This window comes from Hippichthys cyanospilos, chromosome 18 (genome assembly GCF_059441005.1).
Source record: "Hippichthys cyanospilos isolate Australia breed blue-spotted pipefish chromosome 18, RoL_Hcya_1.0, whole genome shotgun sequence".
In the NCBI taxonomy this organism is placed as follows: domain Eukaryota; kingdom Metazoa; phylum Chordata; class Actinopteri; order Syngnathiformes; family Syngnathidae; genus Hippichthys; species Hippichthys cyanospilos.
The window spans coordinates 11,334,635-11,357,450 of NC_142386.1; the positions used below are offsets into that span (position 1 = coordinate 11,334,635).

The window sequence follows — 22,816 nt, forward strand, 5'->3', positions numbered from 1 at the left end:
AGGGCAAAGCGTCATATAAATGACTCTTGAATAACTGCTTGCATCTCATGTTTTCCCAGTTGTCCTCGGCAACAAATTGAAAAAATACCCCACACATATTGCATAATTATTTTATGTCATGAGACACACTTGACTTTACATAGACTTCAGTTTTATTACAGCACAATTCTAATAGACTCATTCATTCACATTTTACACATAATATCAAGTATATAGTCCACAAAATCACATCATCACACTTTGGAGGTTAAGAGGCGGAAGATCTTTCCACCTTCCCTCCACACAACACAATGTCCTTTTATTCATGTGCATGTTCCCAGTAGACTCCCTATGTTGCAACAGCACCTGACTGCTTTAACTGCAACATTATGATGGATAAATAAATAGATACTGACTGGCCCTTTTTACAGACGAGGTAAATCAACAAGGATAAAATGTAAAACATGGGCACATGATGGAATGCTTACACGGATGAGAGTAAACACAAAGGAGTTCACGTGACATTCAGAAATAGGACCGTTCAATCTGTACTAGACTGCACCACCAAACATGGGCTTGGGAAATTTTGGGGGAGGTGCTTAACGGTTAAGGAACTCATTCCTCCAAGGTCCGGAACGCATTCTGCATGTCCTCCAGCAGCTGCGCGTAGTCTGCTTTTATCTTTGCTTCTCCATCCTTGACTGGGTCCTGAAATGTACGAAATAAACAATAAGTGTTTACATTCTATATTTTAATTCACGTGTCTGCTATTCAGTCATAAAGATGATGACACTATTGTAACCGTTCTTGTGGTTTACACACACTTTAGTCTGGAAATTCATACCTTAAACTTCATGGAGCTGATTTTGTACAAGATCTCGCCCAGGTGCTCCCTGATCATGGCCCAGGTGATTTTGTTGTCGCTCTGAGCCGTGGACTCGACGGCGTGCCGAGCCATGTCGTAAAAGGCTATCATGTTTGAGAGGATGCCCACCGTTTTGTAGAAGGGGCAGAACCTGTCCACGGAGGCGGGTGTGAGACGTGACAAGATGTCGCCAACACGCGGGATGCTTGTGTCTTCACCTGTCGTATGCGGTGTAACCATTCTGCTGCAGGAAGTCATCTTTGATGAGCTTGGCGACTTCCAGTGTAATCTTGTCCGTCTCGGCCAGAGAAGCCTGAGGACAAAATACGACAAAGGAAGACCATTTTTGGAGCGTCTCACATTCGAAAAATCCGTCAACACGTTCAAAATTGTGTGCGTTTCCTCACCTTTCCTACAAGCTGCACTATCTCAGCCAGGTCCTCCTCCTCTTGGAGAATCTCTTTGGCTTTTGTACGAAGCGGCACGAACTCAGGAAAGTGTTTATCGTAGTATTCATCCAGCGCCCGAGTGTACTTGCTGTAGCTGATCAGCCAGTTCACAGATGGGAAGTGTTTTCTCTGAGCCAACTTCTTGTCTAGCCCCCAGAACACCTGAAAGGACATAAATGAAGATCAGGGCTGTTGCTCTTTTTTTTTTGTTTCAAATCAATTTAATAAGTGATGATAGTGTTTCCACACTTATAACACAGCTCTTTATCAACATGCAAGTGTAACTGAAGAATGGAAGTCAATCTTTCAATGGCAACACCTATATTTACATAGACATAGCACACAATATTCTGTTGAAAGGTGTGTGAAAATGGTTAAATATACTGGCCCTTGAGAGGTTTCCTTTTCCAATAATGCTTGGCACTGAAAGAGTTAAAGTTGACCACCCTATTTGGTCAACATTTTTAACGCCCAGTCCTAATGGAGATAGTGTCTCATGAAGAAATGCATGACAAGCAACCACTTACCTGTACAATGCCCAATGTGGCTGAGGTAACAGGGTCTGAAAAGTCTCCACCAGGGGGCGAAACACTAGAAACATTAATCCAAAAATGAATCGTGTGAGGCATAAGTAGGACCAATTCATTCTTGTCAGCATGAAACCCATCTTACGCTCCGACAATGCTGACACTGCCTTCTCTCTCGGGATTGCCCAAACACTTCACGCGTCCTGCTCGCTCGTAGAAGGAGGCGAGCCTGGCGCCCAGGTAGGCCGGGTATCCGCTATCTACAAAGGATAAAACCAAGCCAGGGTTCACAAAATGCAATCTCCTCCCTCGTCCGAGTTTGTAACATGCGCCGCAATCTCACCGGCAGGCATTTCGGCTAATCGGCCAGAGATTTCTCTCAGTGCTTCGGCCCATCGCGATGTTGAGTCGGCCATCATGCTCACATTGTAGCCCATATCTCGGAAGTACTCGGATAGCGTGATCCCTGCCGAAGGTGATATTGGAAAGACCATGAGCACTAAGTGAAGCACACACCTCCACGAAAGGACAGCTATGGAAGATTTCTTTAATTTTTATACCTGTATAAATAGAAGCCTCTCTTGCAGCCACGGGCATATTAGATGTGTTTGCAACAAGCGCCGTTCTCTTCATGATGCTCTCAACTTTGCCACCAACTTCCATTGTGAGCTGTTTGGCAGGAGCAGAATAAAAAAGGCAACCCCCTGAGTCACAATTCAAAACTTTAATAAAAATAAGTTCAAGTTCTCTCACTAACCTCTGGAAAATCTCGCAGCACCTCTGACATTTCATTCCCACGCTCTCCACAGCCAACATAGATGATGACATCACTATTGGAGTATTTGGACAAGGACTGAGAGATTACGGTCTTTCCACAGCCAAAGGCACCTGGTATGGCTGTGGTGCCGCCCTGCACGCAGCTGTCAAGTCCAGCGGAGACATCCATTTTAGTATTTGTAGTACAAAAGCTACAGAAGTTTGCGTTACATCGAGAAAGCCTCACGGGAAAAGTGCATCCAGGACTCTCTGACCGGTGAGCAGAGGATGATTTGCAGGAAGTTTTTCTGTGACCGGGCGCACTTGACGCACCGGCCACACCTGAACCATGGTGAACTTCTCCTTGATGCCTTCAAAATCCAGTTCAAGAACCACATCCTGAACATCAAGGACAAAAAAACGTTACTAATTTCCAATGAAACAACAAAAACATTTTTGATGCAAAACACTCACAGAAACGTCATAGTTTCCAGGTGGTGCTACAAAAGTGACCGTGCCTCTGCTACGAGGCGGAAGCATCAGTTTGTGCTTGATTAGGGAGTTCTCAAACACCATGCCGTAGATGTCGCCACCTGTAATGTGACTGCCAACCTATAAGAGATGACATCATCTAGTTAGTTCTAAGTAGCTGCAGGAATAGAAACCCCACCTTTAAAATGGGCATATTTATATATATATATATATATATATATATATATATATATATATATATATATATATAAGTAATCAATTTCTTTAGTAGTTGGGCAGTAAAGTAATTAATTTCCTTAGGCAAAAGAATACCTCCAGAAATGGATAAAGTACATAAAGTCATCATACATACATAACGTATACCTTAGTGTATTAAGTAATTGATTTCTTTAGTACTCATTTACCTAGAGTAGTTGATTACTTTAGCACTTAGTAGTACTTAGTACTAGCCATTTTTAGACTTTCGTTTAGCCAAACTGAATACAGTTGCCTTGTACTTGTGCTGGTGTAATGACAATAAAGCTATTTAAAAACAATAAAAAAATAAAGATATGAGTAAGTACATGGGATTGACTGTCTGTAAAAATATGTTTTGGCGATTAAATGCGTTATTAACATTGAGATACTGCAACAACATACCCGAAGACTTTGGCTGGGACTAAACTCCCATTTGATGTCTCTGTTCAAGGCGCCAATATTCACTCCTCTTGGAATGTAGATGCTTTGCGTGAGGTCATTGATGTCTTTTAGGGGTCGCTGGATGCCGTCAAAGATGGAGCCCATGACTCCTGGTCCCAATTCCACAGAGAGGGGTTTACCTGTGCGAAGAACTGGGTCACCCACGGACACACCAGCTGTGGTGTGATGTTAAGGAAAGCAACAAAAAGCTAAACCAGATGACAATGAGGTCCAAATGACGTTTTGCTGCAAAATATATTGTTTGCTTAGTGTTTGACTCCAAAGGAGCTACAAGGGTAGAAAATCAGGATACAAGTCTCCTCGTAGACTTGGATGGTGGCCATGTCGCCTTCTAAACGGATGATCTCTCCCACCAGTTCGCTGTGGCCTACGCGGACCAGCTCGTACATGGCGGCTCCCGCCATGGCTGTAGCTGTCACCACTAGGAGACAAAAGGAAAAAAAAAATTGTGATCAAATAATGACAAACCAGAGTATGGGTAAGTAAAGTTTAGCAAGATTTAGATTTTGAATAACAAATACATTTTTAATAATCATTTGACACTTGATCATGTACTTTCGATGTATTTCCCAAAGGTAAAGGTAAAATAACTAGACCTGGTCCAGAAACTCCATGGACGTATCCAAACTGGCTTTCTCGCTCGGCATCCTGGATCTTTGGAAGTTTTGAGGTATCCATCTTGGCACTTCCTCTTCTGAAAGACCCATCGAGACATACGTGTTACACAAACAGTGTCAGGGCATTTAAACAAGCGCAGTGACTTGAACATCTCGAATGTCAATAACAGGCCAGCTCACATGACCCGATGCTGCAGTATGAATGACCGAGCCTGACAGCACTAGCTAACACAGATGAGGGTGCTAAACATTTACTAGCGTCCCTACTGTGACCGCCATTACTATTTAGACTGCGTCGCTTTTGGTTGCAACGGAATGAAGTGTATATTGATTAAAGTCGTTACTCTGGGTAAAGCTGATTCGTCTCCACTTACAAGTCAGGTGACTGGCTTGCAACGACATGCTAACGTCATCAACCTCACGATAACCACGTAAAATCGTCATTTTTTTTCGAAGGACTGGTCCAAGAATTTTATTAACGAGTTATTCCAAAGTCAAACTTGATGCAGCTAGTAATGTCCTACCTCGCAAGGATGTGCAGTTATCCAGGTTTGTCCCTCACGTATTGACTGTACCGAATAGAGAAGCTTAGCTGTGCTAATCACCTGCCCACTAGACTGGGAAGAAACGGGAAGACGCAGACGCCATTGTGGCTCGGGCGGTAGCATCAATACCGAAGGGTGAGCCGTGTCTTGGAGCCAAAATGGCGACGAGAGCGAAACAGATTCCAAAACAAATAGACGATGCGGATCTCGGCGGCACGCTACTGACATCTACTGGACATAAATAATAACCACCGCAACTAACCTTCAAAACAATTATAATGCACAATTTAATGGCGAATTATAGACTTTATACAAACATGGTACTGTTTGTATATTTCGTATTTTTTTTGACTGTTCTTACAAGTCCTGCATAGTGCATTCAACAGTTTGTGGTGGCCAATGGTAATTGTAAATTTTAAGAATATTGCTTTCTATTGCTCATATGTAATAATGCCAGCCAGTGATGCAATGTTGCAGTATTGCGTTTTATGACTGACGAGAGATGAGAGAAAAAGACACATTTGAAGAGTAAAATTTAAGAAGACTATTATACTGCATTTAAAAAATAAGACATTTGCTAGTGTGATTGAATAAAACAAGAGAAAAAGATACATTTGGAGATAAAGTTACACTGCGTTAAAAATCTGAAATAAATAAACATTTATTAGACATAAATAATACATTTATTATGGACATGATACATGATGTTGTGTACAAACCTCACTTTGAATAATGCAATTATTGCTATACTCATTCATGAATTTTCATGATGTTCCCTGCAGACATATCCATAGAAACATGTGGGGTTTATTTCAGTATCAATGTGACTGGCAACAAGTGTCACACTGAGCTTGTCCTTCACCATATTCTGTGATCAGTTGTAGTACATGTCAGGCAAGAACAAAAGAAATGGGAAATCATGTCATGGGGAAGATACTATCCTTGGATTAAAAAGGCTGGCATGGATTCAGAGGATTAGTGCAAGCATCAATATTTTCCTTATAAATGAGTATATTTTTACATCTGGCAGTGTGGTCACATTTTCTGCTCTTCCAATGCAAATATGTGAGAACATGAATAATAATGTCATAATAATATTTAATAGTGTCTTTCTTGTCACCGCAAGTCAAATGAATCCACACTGCAGCTAGTCCGACCATTCATTGTCGTCCAGCTCTGAATCATCATCAGAGTCCGTGTACTCCACCGCAATACGCCGTGACAAGATGGTGGCCACGTCATTACCGACTGGATCATGCTTGCTCTGCAGCTCTTGCTGCTCTTGCACTTTTTTCAACTGGATACCTATTGACCAGAAACATTAGAATCACATAAATCTCTTGAAATGAAGGCAGATTCGGTACTACTCACCCATGCGGATTGCCGATAGCAGATCGCTCCTCACATCTCTCACTGGTGTCATCTCAGCTCTAATGGTTCCACTTGGTCCTGAAAGATGTGATGGCCCGGCTGGAGGAGGGAGAGGTGGTGGCGGGGGACCAGGAGGAGGAGGAACGCAAGGCCCGGCAGGAGGCACAGGTGGAAGTGGGTAACCAGGCCCAACATGTGTCGTGGCTCCATTATGAGCTGCTGGGGGTGCCAAACCAAAGGCTGTCTGGGCTGATGGGATGCCTGGGCCTTGGCCAGGTGGTGGGTGTGCACAGCTGGTTGGCAATAAAAAACAAAACAAAAAGGATGATGCATATAAAGAAAAAGATTACAATAAAAAGGTTATTGTCCAAACATACTTGTAATCTGCAGGCAGACACATTAGAGTCTTCATCTTCTCTGCAGCCTGAGATTCTACCGTTATCTTATAGTTGACATCGATGCTGTGGTATTCGTGTTCTGTTGGTGGGGAGGGCTGCGTGTTCCCATGCGACTTGATAAAGTTAGAAGTACTGTGGGCTGGCACAGGCGGGGTAGGATAGTCTGGAAGCTCTGGTCTAGAAGAACAAATTGAAAGGATGACGTGATTTCTGGTTAGAAAACATAAATTGTCGCCAGCTTCTTTTGCTCTCACAGTCAAAGAAAAATGCAAAATACTTCTGACATCATTGAAAGATAAATATGTTTATTGTGAAGGCAGAATTGTGACAGATTTTACACTGTGGTGGTGTACCTAATTTTGTAACATGTCTCATTTTAGGTACTCATTGAGATTTTGAGCTCACAAAATGGACTCCTCGATCATATACAGTACCCATGGCACAAACCTGCCCTCCGGGGAGAGAGAACCCTCGGAAGACGCCCCTCGCCGCAGAGTTTGAGGGTGGCGGTGATCTGGTCGGAGCTCTTTGTCGAAAGCCATCATGTTCCATTCTTGCCTGCGGTTTCGAGCCTTCCTCACCTTCTTCACCTGCCGCTGGAGGGTACTGCTTTCCACACATCGCTTTTGCTCCTAAAGGTAGGTAACAAATTGGTGCATAGATTTACAAGTCAAACCATCTTTCCCTTTCATATTATTGGAAATGCCATTAATTCATTACATTCTCCCAATTAAATACCACAAAATGTTTAATGTGGTTTATTAACAAAAGTAGCACTCTACAATATAGTACTTTATAAAAATTTACAAAATCAAACTAATGAAATGAAATATAGAAAAATAAATCTCCTTCTCCTAGTGTGCACACCCTGGCTACCATCAGCACAGTATTTATAAACAGACGTTCTAGACAGAGGTGGTCACATCTTTGTTTTTTGCAGAGGATAAAGAATATATGCCACTGAGTATATCATCTGCTCATAATTAAGGCTTACTGTAAAAGCCTTTACACACATCTTCACTTAATGGATATTCTTGTAATGTGTGAGGAATAGACGCAGAAAACTCATACAAGTTCATACACAAAAACAGTTATTATTAATATGTACAGTATACAGCATTATCACTCTGTGATAATGTTGATCATAACATAGCAGGTAAACAAACCGACTATGCATCCTCTCTCACCCTCTGCCTTCTCTTTTCTTTCCTCTTGTCCTCTGTGTCCTGTAGCATTTTCTCCTTCCACAAGTCAAAAAAGTATGACGGGTCTGAGTAGTATCTCATGGCGTCTGTGCCGTCCTCTCTTAAAAAAATAAGAAAGAAGTGTTAATTCTTGATCAGTGTTCCTCAACTTTTATTGAGCTATGGCACATATTCTACTTTTGAAAAATCTCCTGGAACCACCAAATTAAAACCCGAATGAACATCTGTGCTGTGTCTCTCACATCCTGCGCTTCTCCTTTCACAGAGGCATACAAGAGTAAAATGGCCCAGGCAGGATAGACACATTTACTGGGCAATAACTAATAGGGATAGGACAATTTTTGATTTTTAATTTTAGCTTGTTGGGCCAAAAGTGAAATGAGATACACTGAAGAATGCACTGCCTTTCAAGCTCCATTATAGTAAGACAGCTAAATGTTACAAGAAGGCCAGCCATTGCTTCAAAATAAACTTTACCATAATAAGTAATATATGACACGAACAGCCTCGGTACGCTTTTAATTTGAAGTTCATCCTTTAAGCATGATTGCAACGACAGTCTACTACTTGAAAATCTCAGAGAGTGAGCCCGACGTAAATAAATAACACTGCGTTCTAAAATCACATTCAATTGTCAATTCAGGGCCCTAAAAAGACAATCAAGTGATGACATGACTTCATACTTTTTTTTGGGGGATAAATGTTCTGTTTTTTGTCTCTCTTTTCTTTCGACCCATTTAGTGTGATGTAATGCGATCGGCCAACACTCATTGAATACCCCTGGATTAGTTGTTCCTTTTGCCATCTTGTGGAATAGCTATATGCCGCTGGAAACAGGGCTGCATGAATATGTCCAAAATAATAATCACAACTATTTTGGTCAATATTGAAATCACGATTATTCATCATGATTATTTATCATGATTGGTCAAACATGTTTATTTATTGCCCTTATTTTAAAACAAGCAGTATTTAATCAAGGTTTCAAGGCTTGATTATATACTTTATATACATAATAATAAACTAAAATAAAGAAAATAAAGTCAATAATAATTAAAAAAAAAATCACCCAAAACATGGCAAAAACTTGGGACACAGGACAACATAGCTAACTTACTTGCAAACCAATGAAAAAATAAGCCGACTTAGAACCAAGCACATTATTTACTTTTAAGCAAATTTTAATCAATTAGCAGTCAAAATGCCATTTTTGGTCATTTCATACTGAATTAATTCCACTTTTTTGCCACACATTTTTCAAAATCGGAGAAACTCATTTCATAGTTAATATATTACAGTGAGAAAAGCTGAGACTTTTGTCATGCAAGCATATGGGAAACATTGCTATCTAGTGGTAGGATGACAAAGTGCTTGATTTGACAGATGTTTTTAAATGTTAATATCGCTGAGGATCAGCTCAATTAATCTTGGCAGCCGATATCGTGATTGCGATTAAAATTCAATTAATTTTGCAGCCCTAGCTCGAATAAAAGCAAAAGCAAATATATCTTGGATCTCCATTGTAAATAGGTAATTTTTGGGACTCACCAACATACTACTGAGTCCAAATCACTGAAGTAGATCATAATGCTCTTGGCATACCTGTAAGAAGTGAGGTCTCTAAGAGGAGGTGGTTGGTCGCTGCTGTTGTACATATCAGTCACTGAGCTGGGAGTGCTTCTTTTAGAAAGCACCTGCTGGTCCTGAGTGGTAGAACTTTTAAATGCCTTTCTCAGGTTTATGGCTTGGAGAGAGACTGCAAAACAGTGAACACATGTTTAACATAATAGGAAGGTCTGTGTGACAGATTCGAAACGTATCAGTTTTATATGTGTTTGTTGTTGGTACAATTGACCTTCTTCCACACTGGAGTCCAGCTGGGTGACCTTGATAGCCAAGCGGTCAATGCGGTCTTGGAGTGAGTTTGCACGCACGTAAAAGGTGTTGGCTTCATTGAAAAGATCACCAAATACATTTTCTGCATGTTTACCTGCAACCACGTCAACGTTTTCCAAAATGTTAGTAGGTGAAAACAGTCATGACAGTGTGACTGAAATTGAATATGTGCACTATAGTAAATGACTAACAAACACGTCTGAATAGAGATTCTATGTCATACGTTGTACAGTGCATCCTGAATATATTCACAATAAAATTTATTACTGTACATGCATAAATGCAGTCCTTCTCAAATAGTGCGGGGACGTGAATCGCTGTTGGATTAAAATACTGTAAAATAAGGATTGGAATCTTTTTTTTTTTTTTTTTTAATTCAGGCATATTGATGCACTTGGTTATTTTTTGCAGTTTTTGACTATCCTGAAACCTGTAAAAGTAGTTAAGAGTTTTTGAAAATTTATCATGCTTTTGTGTTTGTTGATATTTAAAAGAATACAGTTTTAGGTATACTTTTGCAATTTTTATCGATAAAAGTCGTCAGTCGTGGTGAGTGGGGGGGTTCACTTTCCTAGGGGGGACTTTGCAAAATATAACTGAGATGCACTGCATTAATTTAATAATTAATTTATTAAATATAATTAATTAAATAATTAAATCAATCTCTTACCTCAAAACTCTACACACACAATACCCCATTATGACAATGTAAAAATATTTTTTTTCTTTACATTTTTTTTAAACTTATCAAAAATAGCTGGCAATAAGCAAAGGCTGTGAATGCTTGTTTAAATGTGAATTTCTTAGTTTTCTATTTTTAATAAATTATAACTAATTAAATAAAAACCGTTTTTCCACTGTTATAGTGGAGTATTGTGTTTAGAATTTTGAGGTGAGCGAATATTTAATTTGATTTCATTTTTGCAGTATGGAATGAGGCTGTAACGTGACAAAACGTGAAAAAAAGTGAAGCGTTCTGACTACTTTCTAGATGCACCGTATTGTCCACTCTACATCAACCTGGCACTTGAGCGAATGTTTGTGTGCTTTTCTAAAGCCAATTAATCTGTCTGGATTATGGGAGCGCCACGTGATCCGTTCTCAAGCAAACATTAAGAATGGCAAAGAGTATTATATGTTATTAGACTGGCTTTGTGTTGCCACCCACCCAGTCTCCATCTTATCTGCCTGTGCAAGCTCGGCAGTTAAGCTCTAAACCGCCATAACTTCACTAAATCCCATCACACACACATTGAGCATGTGTACCACTATGTGTGTGTCAGAGACTATGAGCCAGATGTCCACGAGTAAATTTGTTTCCAAAAATAGTCGGTTCACTTTTCTCCCTCACTTTTTTGTGTTACGTGGTCAAGCGCAATATATGGTTTATCTAAACATGTGTCTCACTTAGGCTACTGAGCTGTCGGATGATGGCAGACAAGGTGTTGTTGTTCACACATTCCAGCTCGCTATCGATCCCGTTTGGCACCGCAGCTTGGCACAGGTGCCGAGGCTCAATGGTTCTCCTGACCAAAGGCATCACTCCTTCTCACATCTCGTCCACGACACCTGCTGGGAGACAAGAGAATGTACTTTTAGTCTTAATAAACCACCACATATCACAAAAATCTCACTGTTACTCCCTATGGTTTACACAAAAGCGCAATTGACCTAAAGTACTTGCTTTTACCATATTGAATAAATTGGTTAAAAAAAGTACAAGAAAGTAAATTATTTTGAAATTAAAACATGTTCCTGTAAGTCTGAGGGTGACAGCATTTTTACATCCAAGTTTAACAATGAAGCAATTATTGATTAAAATTTCGACCTACATTTGTAGTAGTATGTTTCTTCCCCAGCTAAAGAAAACAATTTGCGAAATAGTCTTTATATTACAGTTTACCAATGAATTGCTTCATTTTCCAATTAATTTGCTTTTAATTTGATAACAAAAGCTAAAAGATAAAAGACAAAAGATAATAAAAGCTCTTCCTGTCATGCTGTCAAAAAGCATTGAATTAGATGTAATATCAGCAGAAGACCATAACATCTCAAGTACTGTTCTCCCTAAATTGCCTTCAAGTCCCTCTTTTGAGAAGTGTTGTTTTAGACTGTAGAGATTATGATATGTATTTAAGGAAAATGAGTATTCTTTGAGCCTCTTCTATGACCACAGTCCAGAATACACCAATTAGTATACCAAAACCAATATGGGTAGGATTTGCTTTTTTTTAGGTAGTTTCATATGCTGTTTCTTCTATTCCACACTCCAGCTGGTTGGTGGCAGTATTGCAACAAGAGTTACTAGTAGTAGAAGAAGAACAGGATGAAAAATTGCTCTGCACGCTGGGCAGTAAAGTGAATTCTCAGCGCTTTGCTTTTTACACATTTTATCATTTTACAGCCTTATTCCAAATTGTATTCATTTAAACTCTTACCTCCAAATTCTACACACTATACCCCACTATGACAATGTGAAAAAAGTTTTTCTTGACACATTTTAAACAAGAACACTTGCTTCACGCGTTGTGTGGTAGAGTATTCAGAGCACGTTGCTTTTTCCACATTTTGTCATCTTAAAGCCCAATTCCAAAGTGTATTAAAATAATCTCTTACCTCAAAATTCTACTCACCATACCCCATTATGACAATGTGGAAAAAAAATATTCTAAGACATATTTTGAACAAGAAAAAGAATTGCTCGGCACGCTCTGTGCTAAGCGAATCAAAAATATTGGTGTTGAATTAGGTTTTAGAATGATAAGTGTTATCTTAGACCATAGTACTTGTCACAAAACATTCTATCTGCGAAAATGTAATAGTGTGAAGGAAGAAAAAACAAAAACAAATCAGTCAACTGTACCTGAAGAACAAAAAAGAAAAAAAATCCTTACCTATGTTGTCAGAATTGAGCGCATTGGTTTTTAACTTCTCTCTAACGGACTCGCAATGGACTCCTCGTGTCTCGATTAAAATACAATAAAAGACACTATTTATTATGTATTTGTCTGTGCTGTCATGTGCCAGGTAGCTCCTGGATACATTTGTGCACGACAGAATGCACTGTGACAACATGACCTCTCATTCTAAATCACAACGAGGGGATTTAGTCAGCAGATTTACTGGCTCGACCAATCCCTTAGCGTCATTGCGGAACTCGGACATCCCCTGTGGTTTTTTTCAAGGTCTAATCAAGATCTTACACCTTTGGCAAAGGATAAAGAAAATCATCTGTTCGGTTCAACATTTCAGGCGAGCTTATAGATTTGCCTTTCAAATGCCAAAAATTACTTAATTTTTGTGCTCTAATCTTGCATTTGCATTTTTCCTTTTTAGAGGTCAGATTCACTTGTTACAGTGAAAGCAATTATCATGTTTATCTTTCATACACCATTGCTGACTAGCCGTTTAAACATTTTTTCTCCAGTGTGTCTCAGTTTGGTCTCTTTGGATGTGAAAATCACCCAATTGTCAACATCATCAGAAATCTATAAATCAATTCATAACACATTGTAGCTGTCCTGGATTAACAGTGAAAGGAAGCTCACGATTTGATTTGAAAGCATCACATACACGCACAAACACACGCACATTGCTCCTTTATCACAGATGGCATCATCTGGATTGTGGGAGGGAGCAGTGCAACCTAGATATGGAGGCTTAAATCTTTATAAGTAGCACACCGTCAGACTCGTCTTAACTCTACAAACAGGAGTCTGCTTATTCCATAAATACATCGTTTAATCCAACATTAAGGATGTTGGTTCAGATTTGCCTTGTTTTTAATGCTTGAGTATGTTGATATTTGTGGAAAACTACATTATATAAGAATACAATTAGGAAGGAACTTAAATGTAATTAATTAATCTGTGCCAGTACTGATGTTGTACTGTAAATTTTGCTTTCTTATACTATGGCTAAATTATTTCTTACCCTTGTATGACAGTTAAACTCTTTCTATTCCAAAACAGGTCTCTGGAGCCCATTATATTATTTCCAATATTATCCAATATTATTCAAAAGCAGCATCCTAGAATTGATATGAAGTCCCACTGTATTTTATAATAGCAGAAAATCTACATTTCAGCACATTTGAAAAACTCAATAGTCCATTTTTGATTTACTTGGTGTTTGTTTTTCATGCCGGCCGGTGTCTTGCCATAGGAAGACCACATTTTTTGATAGTGTAATAATCTCCAGATCAGTGGTATTAACCCCAATACAATATGTACACCCCATGATCATCTTTGTTGCTTATTGCACTTTAGACTACACATGCACGTGTTTTGCTTTCATGGCTTTCTAACCTTTGTATTGATACAAGCCATTAATTGCATTCACACAGAAGTGATTTGGGAGTCCAATAGCTTTTAAACGAGTTATTTCTTAACTCATCCATCTTTGGAAAATAATGTCATCTCGATTATTTTCAAATGAAAATAAGCCTGATGCTGTGATTTAACATTAGTCATGATGCTGATAAAGAGAAATGTAGTAGATAAGAATTCTTTCAGGCGGCATCGGTCTGCTGCATTGGATTTAGTTTGTCCTCGTTCAGTAGCGCCATCTGCTGGCTGTTTTAAAGGAACCGTCATATCACCCGTTACAGTATTTATGTTATGGCCTAACTAATTATTATATATTGAAACTGAGAATATGATTGGTAAATGTGTGTATATTTTCAAGTAAAGCTCTTTTTTCTTATCTGGTCTACTCTGTAAAAAAGACGAGGAGATGGAGCTTCATGGAGAAGACAAAATAAAATCAATATTACTTTACTAACGGTAGTTATACACTGACCAGCCACAACATTATGACCAGTTCAGCAATAGTTGCGATGTTCAAGGCAAGATGTATCTAGTCTTCAGATTTTAGAATAAATTTAATCTTCAATTTTGAGCGTCACGAATGAGAGGTTACGGTAGGGATGTTTAACTGTCTTAGATTCCATTAGATTCCAATTTTCGAGTCCACGTTGGCTTTAATTCAGAATTAATTTTCGATTCAAAATGATTCGATTTGATTCAATTAAAAAAACAATAGACTGATCAAGCTTTGAATTGTAGGGAGTGTGCCTTTTTCCACAAAAGCAACAATTTTACCAAAACTGCTTTTCTTGGAAACTAGCTATAAATTACATAGCCTTTATAGTGTAGAATAATATGAAACAATTGTTTTTATAGTGTTGCTTTTGAGAACATTTTAAATCGATTCAGAATTGTGGTAAATGAAAATCACGATTCTTATGGGAATTGATTTATTTTTTGGCACACCACTGATGAGAGAGGTTTTGATTTAAATTGTTGGGGTATAGTTTGCAGTAGTGTAAAAGTGTAATGCTCATCTTGAACTCTGTTCCTCTCATGTAATTATTTGGGTTAGAGTTGTCACAGCTGTCAAACTCAAGGCCCCTTGGCCAAATCCGGCTGGCCACAGTTATTTTGTGTGGCTCGCAAAATGCTAATTATGACTTTAAGATTCTGACTAAAATACCAAATTCTGAATATCTGGGGTCCACAAAAATGTTTCCTACAAGAGCAAGAGTTTCCCACAAAGAAAGTAAAACCCGGGTCTTGGTCAGCACCTTTTAGCAAAAACCAAGGGCACACACTCACACATTTTTTTTCTTTTTTCGTTTTTCCATTTTACGGACATTCCATAACATAATGCAGTGCATTTCTTCCCCCCTAAGCCAGGGGTGTCAAAGCTACGGCCAGTTGGCCTGTTTTGGCCCACACATGGGTTTAATCCGGCCCGCATGATGATTTGTCATGTAAAGTATAAAAATTAGCTGAATTTTTTTCTTTTTTGAAGTTTTTGTTTTAAAGTTATATAAACATATACGATGATTTCATTGATCCAGCTCACTTGGAAATAGATTTTCCTCCTTGCGGCCCGCACGCTCAGACAACTTTGACACCGCTGTCACTTAAAACTGAACTTTATTCACTTTATTAGTGTGTCATTAGAAACATCTTTAAAAACGCCTCATGAAAAGTCCTATTATAAGATTTACTTTGTAAATGCTCTACTTGAAGTAGTAAATTCTACTTTCTCCTTATGGTGTTATAATGATGTAATTAAGCTACTGTTGTCTTCTTGTCTTGTTTACAATGGGCCTCAACAAAAGACAAAACATTGAATTTTCCCAGAGTGGCGCACCGCACATCACACAGCAGCGGGAAAAATAATCAGGCGCAGCTTAATACTGCATGAAAAGCCTTCACAGTTCCTGAGCCGCCTTAAGTGGGGGTGACTCTAAGAATGCCTTGGCTTGTTTGTCTCATGGTTTAAGTGGTGCGCATAGCCATGGAAAGATCATTAAATCACTGTTTTACCACTTGGCTTAATCCCCACAACAAAAGGGGCCGATGCGAAAAATGGGGAGAATGAGAAAAAAAAATGGCGAGCGAGATTAAGAAGAAACTTGATGGATCCAAAGTGACGGCTCGGGTTCCCAGCCTTGCCAAAAGGGAGTTAGGAATCTTGATTCCGTATCTCCCAGGCTGCAGAGCCGAGGCTGATCGGACATTGGCCGTTACCCCTGCCGCGGCCAGCCGCGCTTGTAGTGTCCACCGCTGTGGCCATCTGCCGGATTACCCAGCAGGATAGATTTTTATAGAGAGCATCCTATTCATATCCTGCCTGCAAAGGTTTACATTAAGGTTGAACTCGGGTGCACTTACAATGGCAGATGAAGTAAGCCCTGTCCTTCTTACAGCACCCCCTCCCTATCTTCTCACTGTTTGGGGTGCTGATGGCACAGAGTTGAAAGCGGCTGCTTTTGCCGTGCCATGAAAGAGGATCTCACGCATTGCCGCTGTCTGCTACCGATTTGTGTTTTTTTGTTTTTTGTTTCTTCCAGCCGCAGACAATAAAGCGGTGCCCAGCGTGAAGGGAAAAAAAAACATTTAGATGTGCCAAGTGCGATTGTTTCAGCTAATAGGCATCAACAGGCAAACTTCTCCCTGTTACCATACAGGTGAATTCATTCCTGGGAAAATGTTTTTCTCTTTCTCAGCCTTGTAGGCGCGATGGCGTCCCCCTTTTTCCTCGCTCTAACGGGATTAGTCGTGCCAGTGCTACCCCGCCTGTCACGGTACTGTCTACTTCCCATCTCTCTTCTGGGCCTCTAATGTGATTAACCCATTCCCTGTGGTCCAAGTGGTTCTGGAGTTGGGGGTGTGTGAAGGGGGAAGGGGGGGGGGGGGGGGGGGGCACCTCCTTGGCATGTTCACCGTGATGCCCAACATTGGCACCTTTTGTCAAGAAGGAAGGCCTGAGGTCAACTTTGTGCCAAGTCACAAGGGAAGGAATTCTTTCTCCTTTCTAACACTAATCATTTTAAACAAATACTTAACCACTTATTCAGCATTAAACATGCACATGTTTTCATGCATGTAAAAGCAACTTGCGCCCCAATTCTACATATAAATTCACACACCTTCATGGAAATCCCCAAAGTCACATTTGTACCAAGTGCTCCTCGCAGAATGGTAACTGCACCCTTTGGACCATCCTGCTTGCCGTCAAACGTCAGTGTCGCGAGGCCTTCGCCTGTTTAACAGGCGTCACGCTCATTTTCGACTCAAGTCGTCTTAGGGGCACTGTTGAACCCGGAGGATCACATGCCCTTTGCCACCGCTCACAAGGAGCGCTCTCACCGCCGCAGGACTGCATTCAGAAAACGTCTTGACATTGACATACACTTGTCACTTCGTGTTATTTGCAGGGGGCTGGGATGTAATTACAGGTTCTCTGTGAAATAAGTACATACTGGTATTCAAGATTCAAGAGTTTTATTTTCATATGCATAGTAATACCACACAATGAAAGTCTTATTCTGTTCGCTTCCCCGAGCAGATGAAATTCCATGATCGAGCAAATAATGAAGTAGGCAATAAAACAAAAAAAACCTTTCATATATATATATATATATATATATATATATATATATATATATATATATATATATATATATATATATATATATGAAGGTCGATGATTGTTGGTGTGATTCCTGTTTGCCAGGCTCCTCAAATTTGTTGTTGTAGACTTTACACAATCACAATTTTTGAGGCTGATCATGATCGCCGATCAGCAAAATAACCAAAATACGGTTAGTGATCTGCAATATGTCTATTTAAACAATTTACTCTGATAGTTTATTTAATAAATGATTTACTGCATATACTTGTAGACTGTTGATTGAGTATAGAGACCTGTAAGAGATTCAAGAGTTGGACAGACATAAAACGAATAGAATGGATATGATAACTGTAGTGTAGTTAAACTACATTGAATAAATACTGCAACACAAACTGACGATGCTGTGGCGAATATTCTTTTAAAGCTATAAAATCAACATTCACACTCGTGCAAATAAATGAGAAAAAGTTGCTTCTCAAAACATTTAATTTTTGAGCCAATTAATGACATCACTGATCGCATTATAGCCGATCACAATATCGGCCAATCACGATCAAGTTTCTCTTGCAACATTATTTAACACATATTTTGGCTAAATCAGTATTTGTGTCAAAATGTCACATAGTTTCCATAAAAGTGCTAGAAAATCTATTAAAAAAATCTTCAAAAGTACTTTTAAACTTCATGTGCAAATTGCAAATAAGCACCTGCTATTAGTAATCAAATATTTTTATTCTCTAATCTGTTTTGTGTTTGACATACATTTTGTCAGTTCTAGGTAAACCAGCACTGAGGAAAAAAAACAAACAAAAAAAACAGATTGACAAAGAATGCATTTCACGTGAGCACACAGCTCTGCTCAGGCGACAGCATGGAGAATTAGGAGTCTTAATGAAGATTTTTAACAACTCTGCATGCGCCGTTCATATGCGAGACACCAGGCTTGAATAGGGCGGGGCGGGGCGGGGTGCGGCGGCTCCTTAAACAGCTGCCCGTCTCCAAACAAGCTGCAAAGTTAACATGAGGATCCCCACTATGAAGGAATGTGTCAATTGATTGGCTAGTCAAAGCTTTGCCTCTCTGGCGAAGAAACATTCTCAGAAACCTGCTAACACGTTTACTTGTATATATTTTTTCTTTTTTAAGCAATAGCAAAGGAGCAAGCAAGAACAATTCAACATTGTGGCTGAAAGACAATATGAGTCTACGACGCCTCTTGTGTGGAGATTTGGTGGCTTTCCAATCCTGATATCTTTGCCAGCACCATGTAATGGAAGGTGACACTTATTGTATTAGCAGGGGCTAATGAGTGTCTAAAAGCTGTGTGACTGTGGGCGCCCAGAAATCTCATCGTGTGCGCCGCTGGTTTGGAAAAAGAGGACAATGTCTTTTTGCAAAAGAAGTGCAGCCCCCCAAAAAAAACAAATGGCCGTACCGCCGTCAGTGCCACTATCATGAGGCACGCGAGCTCAATTATTCCACTGCTAATAGAGATATGAAGGCCAAAAAATTAGCTTTAGCAACTTTAGTTGACCTTTGGTCAGCTAACATGAATCTTATTGAGCCGCGAGGTCTGTCTGTTGAACTTGTTATTCACTCATTCAATCCCAAATAAATAGTTTTTTTTTTTTTTTTTTTAAGAATCCAGACATTCAACCCCAGCTTCTTTTATGTTTTTGTCAAACTTTGTCAAGTATTTGGCTAAAAGGCTGGGTCTAAAAATAGGTACTAAATTAGGTACGTAATTACAACCCTAATTCCAGAGGTACTTTTTTTTCAAACTTTGTGATGAATCTGGCTAAAAGGTAGAGTCTAAAAACGGCGGGTACTACACTGGTAATTACAACCACATTTTTAAAGAAGTTGGAACATTGCGTAAAATGTTTATAAAAACCTATCGATGGAATAGTTGTATATATGTATATATGTTATCATATAAAAACTCATTGTTTGCACACCTATTGGCACGTACACACACACACGCACACACACTCACACCACCAACAAAAACAATTCCTTATATAGTATTATTGTGAAACTTGTAGCCGCCTTCTTTGTCATCTTTGTAATAAAACAAAGAGGAGAGCACGAGATAACCGGAAGACCTTGGCGCTCTCTCCGTGTTTTTGACTCAGAGTCTTGTTTTTTCTCCAGTCTATCTTCAATTGGATAAAGCACAAAGACAATGCGTTCAATGATTAAACTGATAAACATGATTGATTTTGGCAAATTGTTTTGAATTTGATTCCTGGAACGTGATCCAATAAATTGGGGATAAGAACATGTTCAACACTTTACATCACCTTTTTTCTGAATCCATTAGTGTTTGGGAACTGAGAACATCAATTGTTGAAGCTTAAGAGATGGAATTCTTTCCCATTCCTTCTTGATGTACAATTTCAGTTAAAAAGTCTGGGGTTGCTGGGGTTGTTGGATTTGCCACTTATATATTGCCACACATTCTCAATGGGAGACAGGTCTGGACTGCAGCCAGACCTATCAGGTACCTGCACTCCTGTACTACCAAGTCACGCTGTTTTAAATGTGGCTGTGCATTATCTTGCTGAAATCAACAGAACCTCGCTAGAAAAGAGATTGCTTGAATGGCAGAATGTGTTTTCTCCAAAACCTCCATGCACCTTGATGTGACCACCATTACAGATGTGTAAGTTACCCGTGACATGGGCACTAAGACACACACATGCCATCAGATATGCTGGCTTTGCATTGGTAGCTGGATGGTCTTTCTCCTCTTTTGCTTAGACTGCACAATGCATATGATTTAAAAAAGAATAAAATATGGACTCATCAGACCACAGTCTACTTTTCCACTTTGAATCAGGGTTTTTCAAAAGAGTTTGGGCCCAGAGAAGGTGCGAGTATTTCCGAATGTTGTTGCATGTCTTTTCCTTTGCATGTGGAGCCGTAACTTACACTTGTAGATGTAGCAGCGAAGTGTGTTAAATGACAAGGTTTGGGTTTTCTGAAGTGTTCCTGAGTGTTACACAGTGATGTCGGTTTAATGCAGAGTTGCCTGATGGATCAGAGGTCACGGGCATTCAGCGTTGGTTTATGGCCTTGACGCTTACTGGTAGAAAGTTCTCCACATTCTTTAAACTGTTTGATGTTATTATGAAATGTAGATGATGGAACCCCTCAGTTCGTTAACTCTTTTAGTGCCATGGATGTACATTTTCATCCTTCAAAATTGTAATCAGAATAATAAATGGTAAAATTCTTGTCCAATACATTTTTTTATGGAGGATAACTTACACGCTTAACTAGTTTTTATCTAATGTTAAGCCAGTCGAGCACTGTAGTGATAACTGTGACCATTGAATAGCAGTGTTGCCATACATACAACACATACTTGTACATACTTGTTCTTGCTGTGCATACTTGCAATTCTAAGTAAGGAATGGAAATCAATCTTTCATATGATACCAACCATGTTTACATAGACACAGCAAACAGTATTCTGTGTCTCTTGAAAGATGAGTGAAAATATTACACAGGCACCCTTGAGGTTGCCTTTTCCAACAACGCTTGACATGGAAAGAGTTAAACGTTGATAAACGTTGTTCTTAAACAATTGGACAATTTCTTCACGCAGTTGCTCACAAAGTGGTGATACTCACCTCATCTTTGCTTGTGAAAGACTGAGTTTTTTTTTGGCATGCTCCTTTTATACCCTATCACCATCACTTGTTTCTAATGAAGCTTTTTACCAGTGGTACGTTCCAAAGATGTCTTCTTTGAGCATTCTTTAACTTTCCATGTCTTTTGTTTCCCCTGCTCCAGGTTTTTTTTAAACATGTTGCAGGTGTACATCTTCACATTTGCAAATATTTGCAAAAAACAATACATTTTATAAATTTAAACATTAATAGTCTACCGGTTGACTATAGGTTGTAGATCATTGGCAAATTATTGGACTTTGTTTTTATTTCTATTTTACACAACGCCCCAACTTCATTGGAACTGGGGTTATACATACTGGGGTAAATACTAAGGTAGTAGTACTAAAGTAATTTATTAGCTACTTTCATACATTAGTGTCATAGGACTGTATTATTATTATTATTATTATTATTATTATTATTATTTCTGGATCAGAATGATTGATTAAAAGCTCTCTTAAAGCAAGCAAATCCCTAAGGCCAACGATCTGTTTAATTCAGTCTTGAAGCAAGCAACATAGGAGCGCTTGTATTGTAGTACTTAATAGTCACCACAAGGGGGATATCGAGCTATAAAAATGCAGCCATTTGAGTTGCTGTACCCTTCATGAAGAAGCCGCTTTGACTCGATATTTGCTTGCGCTAAGTTGAAAGGAGATATATGCGATGAGTTAAACGACACATAAAATTGCATATTGGGACACTTTATTACCCTTGAGAAATAATTGCTTGAATTTGTGGCTTTGTAATACAGCAATTAATTAAATTATTATTTTAACTTAAACAAGGAATCCTTTTGCAAATGGTCTTAATCATGTTGTCATGGAAAATGTTTTTGACATCAATCTTGTACTGAATCGGATTTGATTTTCCTTATTGACCAGGAAAAAAGGTATTTAGGCTTAAAACTCTAAAGGTATTTACTCTAAAAACTGTTTTCTGATATTCCAGGGTTTTTTTTCCTTTCAAAAATGATTCCTTATACAACTGGCAGATGACCATCACCTCAAGCTCGCTTCCAGTGAAACCCTGACTGCGGCTGCATAAATTCTTGTCATTGTTCGACATTTATGAATAGCCTAATTTGTTAGCAGATCACACATGTGCCCTTTCACAGACGTGGACATTTTATGGACGCTTTCACTGACGGCAGCTTTGAGGGAAATATAATGTCGTCAAAGCGGGAGGCTGTCAACAAGCGGCACATGGCCCAGTGGAGATAGAAAGATATCAAGGAACTCAAATGCAATTGGGCTTTTTCAACAAGCCGATCCGGGCCTTACACTTGCTGCACAGGTCAACCGCAGTGCAGTCATCTGCACGTAACTCGGCCTGACACAATTTGACCTCACTCCATAGCCTTCTCTGCTTGCCTTTTGTTTTCCCGTGCTCTCCTGGGAACGCCACT

At 39.3% G+C, this 22,816-nt stretch overlaps 3 protein-coding genes across 8 annotated transcripts in view; 1 reads left to right on the forward strand and 2 right to left on the reverse strand.

Annotated features, from left to right (window-relative positions):
- Positions 1 to 96: 96 nt before the first annotated feature.
- Positions 97 to 5,072, reverse strand: LOC148408955 (V-type proton ATPase catalytic subunit A-like). The gene is made up of 15 exons (XM_088441296.1): positions 4,909 to 5,072; positions 4,364 to 4,461; positions 4,060 to 4,188; positions 3,708 to 3,922; positions 3,051 to 3,188; positions 2,824 to 2,975; positions 2,578 to 2,740; positions 2,381 to 2,489; positions 2,164 to 2,286; positions 1,966 to 2,080; positions 1,821 to 1,884; positions 1,252 to 1,455; positions 1,063 to 1,157; positions 824 to 995; positions 97 to 687 (listed from the first exon to the last, which is right to left on the reverse strand). The coding sequence occupies exons 2-15, from the start codon at positions 4,443 to 4,445 to the stop codon at positions 595 to 597; spliced, it is 1,854 nt and encodes a 617-aa protein (XP_088297422.1). The 5' UTR covers positions 4,446 to 4,461; positions 4,909 to 5,072; the 3' UTR covers positions 97 to 594.
- A 500-nt stretch (positions 5,073 to 5,572) lies between these two features.
- Positions 5,573 to 12,866, reverse strand: LOC148408956 (actin-binding protein WASF3-like). 3 transcript variants are annotated; one of them, XM_088440229.1, is made up of 9 exons: positions 12,694 to 12,866; positions 11,207 to 11,368; positions 9,759 to 9,893; positions 9,506 to 9,659; positions 7,886 to 8,003; positions 7,146 to 7,330; positions 6,678 to 6,875; positions 6,301 to 6,593; positions 5,573 to 6,234 (listed from the first exon to the last, which is right to left on the reverse strand). In XM_088440229.1, the coding sequence occupies exons 2-9, from the start codon at positions 11,337 to 11,339 to the stop codon at positions 6,077 to 6,079; spliced, it is 1,374 nt and encodes a 457-aa protein (XP_088296355.1). In that variant the 5' UTR covers positions 11,340 to 11,368; positions 12,694 to 12,866; the 3' UTR covers positions 5,573 to 6,076. The 3 variants fall into 3 exon arrangements, with proteins under 3 accessions (XP_088296355.1, XP_088296356.1, XP_088296357.1); XM_088440230.1 differs by having other exon boundaries at positions 11,207 to 11,371; XM_088440231.1 differs by lacking the exon at positions 9,759 to 9,893.
- LOC148408957 (cationic amino acid transporter 2) overlaps positions 7,083 to 22,816 on the forward strand; it is an 85,597-nt gene continuing 69,863 nt past the window's right edge. For all 4 annotated transcript variants that reach the window (XM_088440226.1, XM_088440227.1, XM_088440228.1 and 1 more), the window contains exon 1: positions 7,083 to 7,336. The gene's annotated coding sequence lies outside the window, so the exon portion shown is untranslated. The remainder of the gene's footprint in view (positions 7,337 to 22,816) is intronic.

Bases quoted from the DNA above. Each gene is read 5' to 3' on its own strand.
- LOC148408956 (XM_088440229.1), bottom strand. From the start codon at position 11,339: ATGCCTTTGGTCAGGAGAACCATTGAGCCTCGGCACCTGTGCCAAGCT. The intron at 7,331-7,885 runs GTGAGAGAGGAT...ACCTACCTTTAG, and splicing joins AAGAAAAGAGAAGGCAGAGG to GAGCAAAAGCGATGTGTGGA. The intron at 6,594-6,677 runs GTATGTTTGGAC...ATTGCCAACCAG, and splicing joins TGTCTGCCTGCAGATTACAA to CTGTGCACACCCACCACCTG.
- LOC148408955 (XM_088441296.1), bottom strand. From the start codon at position 4,445: ATGGATACCTCAAAACTTCCAAAGATCCAGGATGCCGAGCGAGAAAGC. The intron at 4,189-4,363 runs GTCTAGTTATTT...TTTGTCTCCTAG, and splicing joins CCATGGAGTTTCTGGACCAG to TGGTGACAGCTACAGCCATG. The intron at 1,456-1,820 runs GTAAGTGGTTGC...ATGTCCTTTCAG, and splicing joins CCACATTGGGCATTGTACAG to GTGTTCTGGGGGCTAGACAA.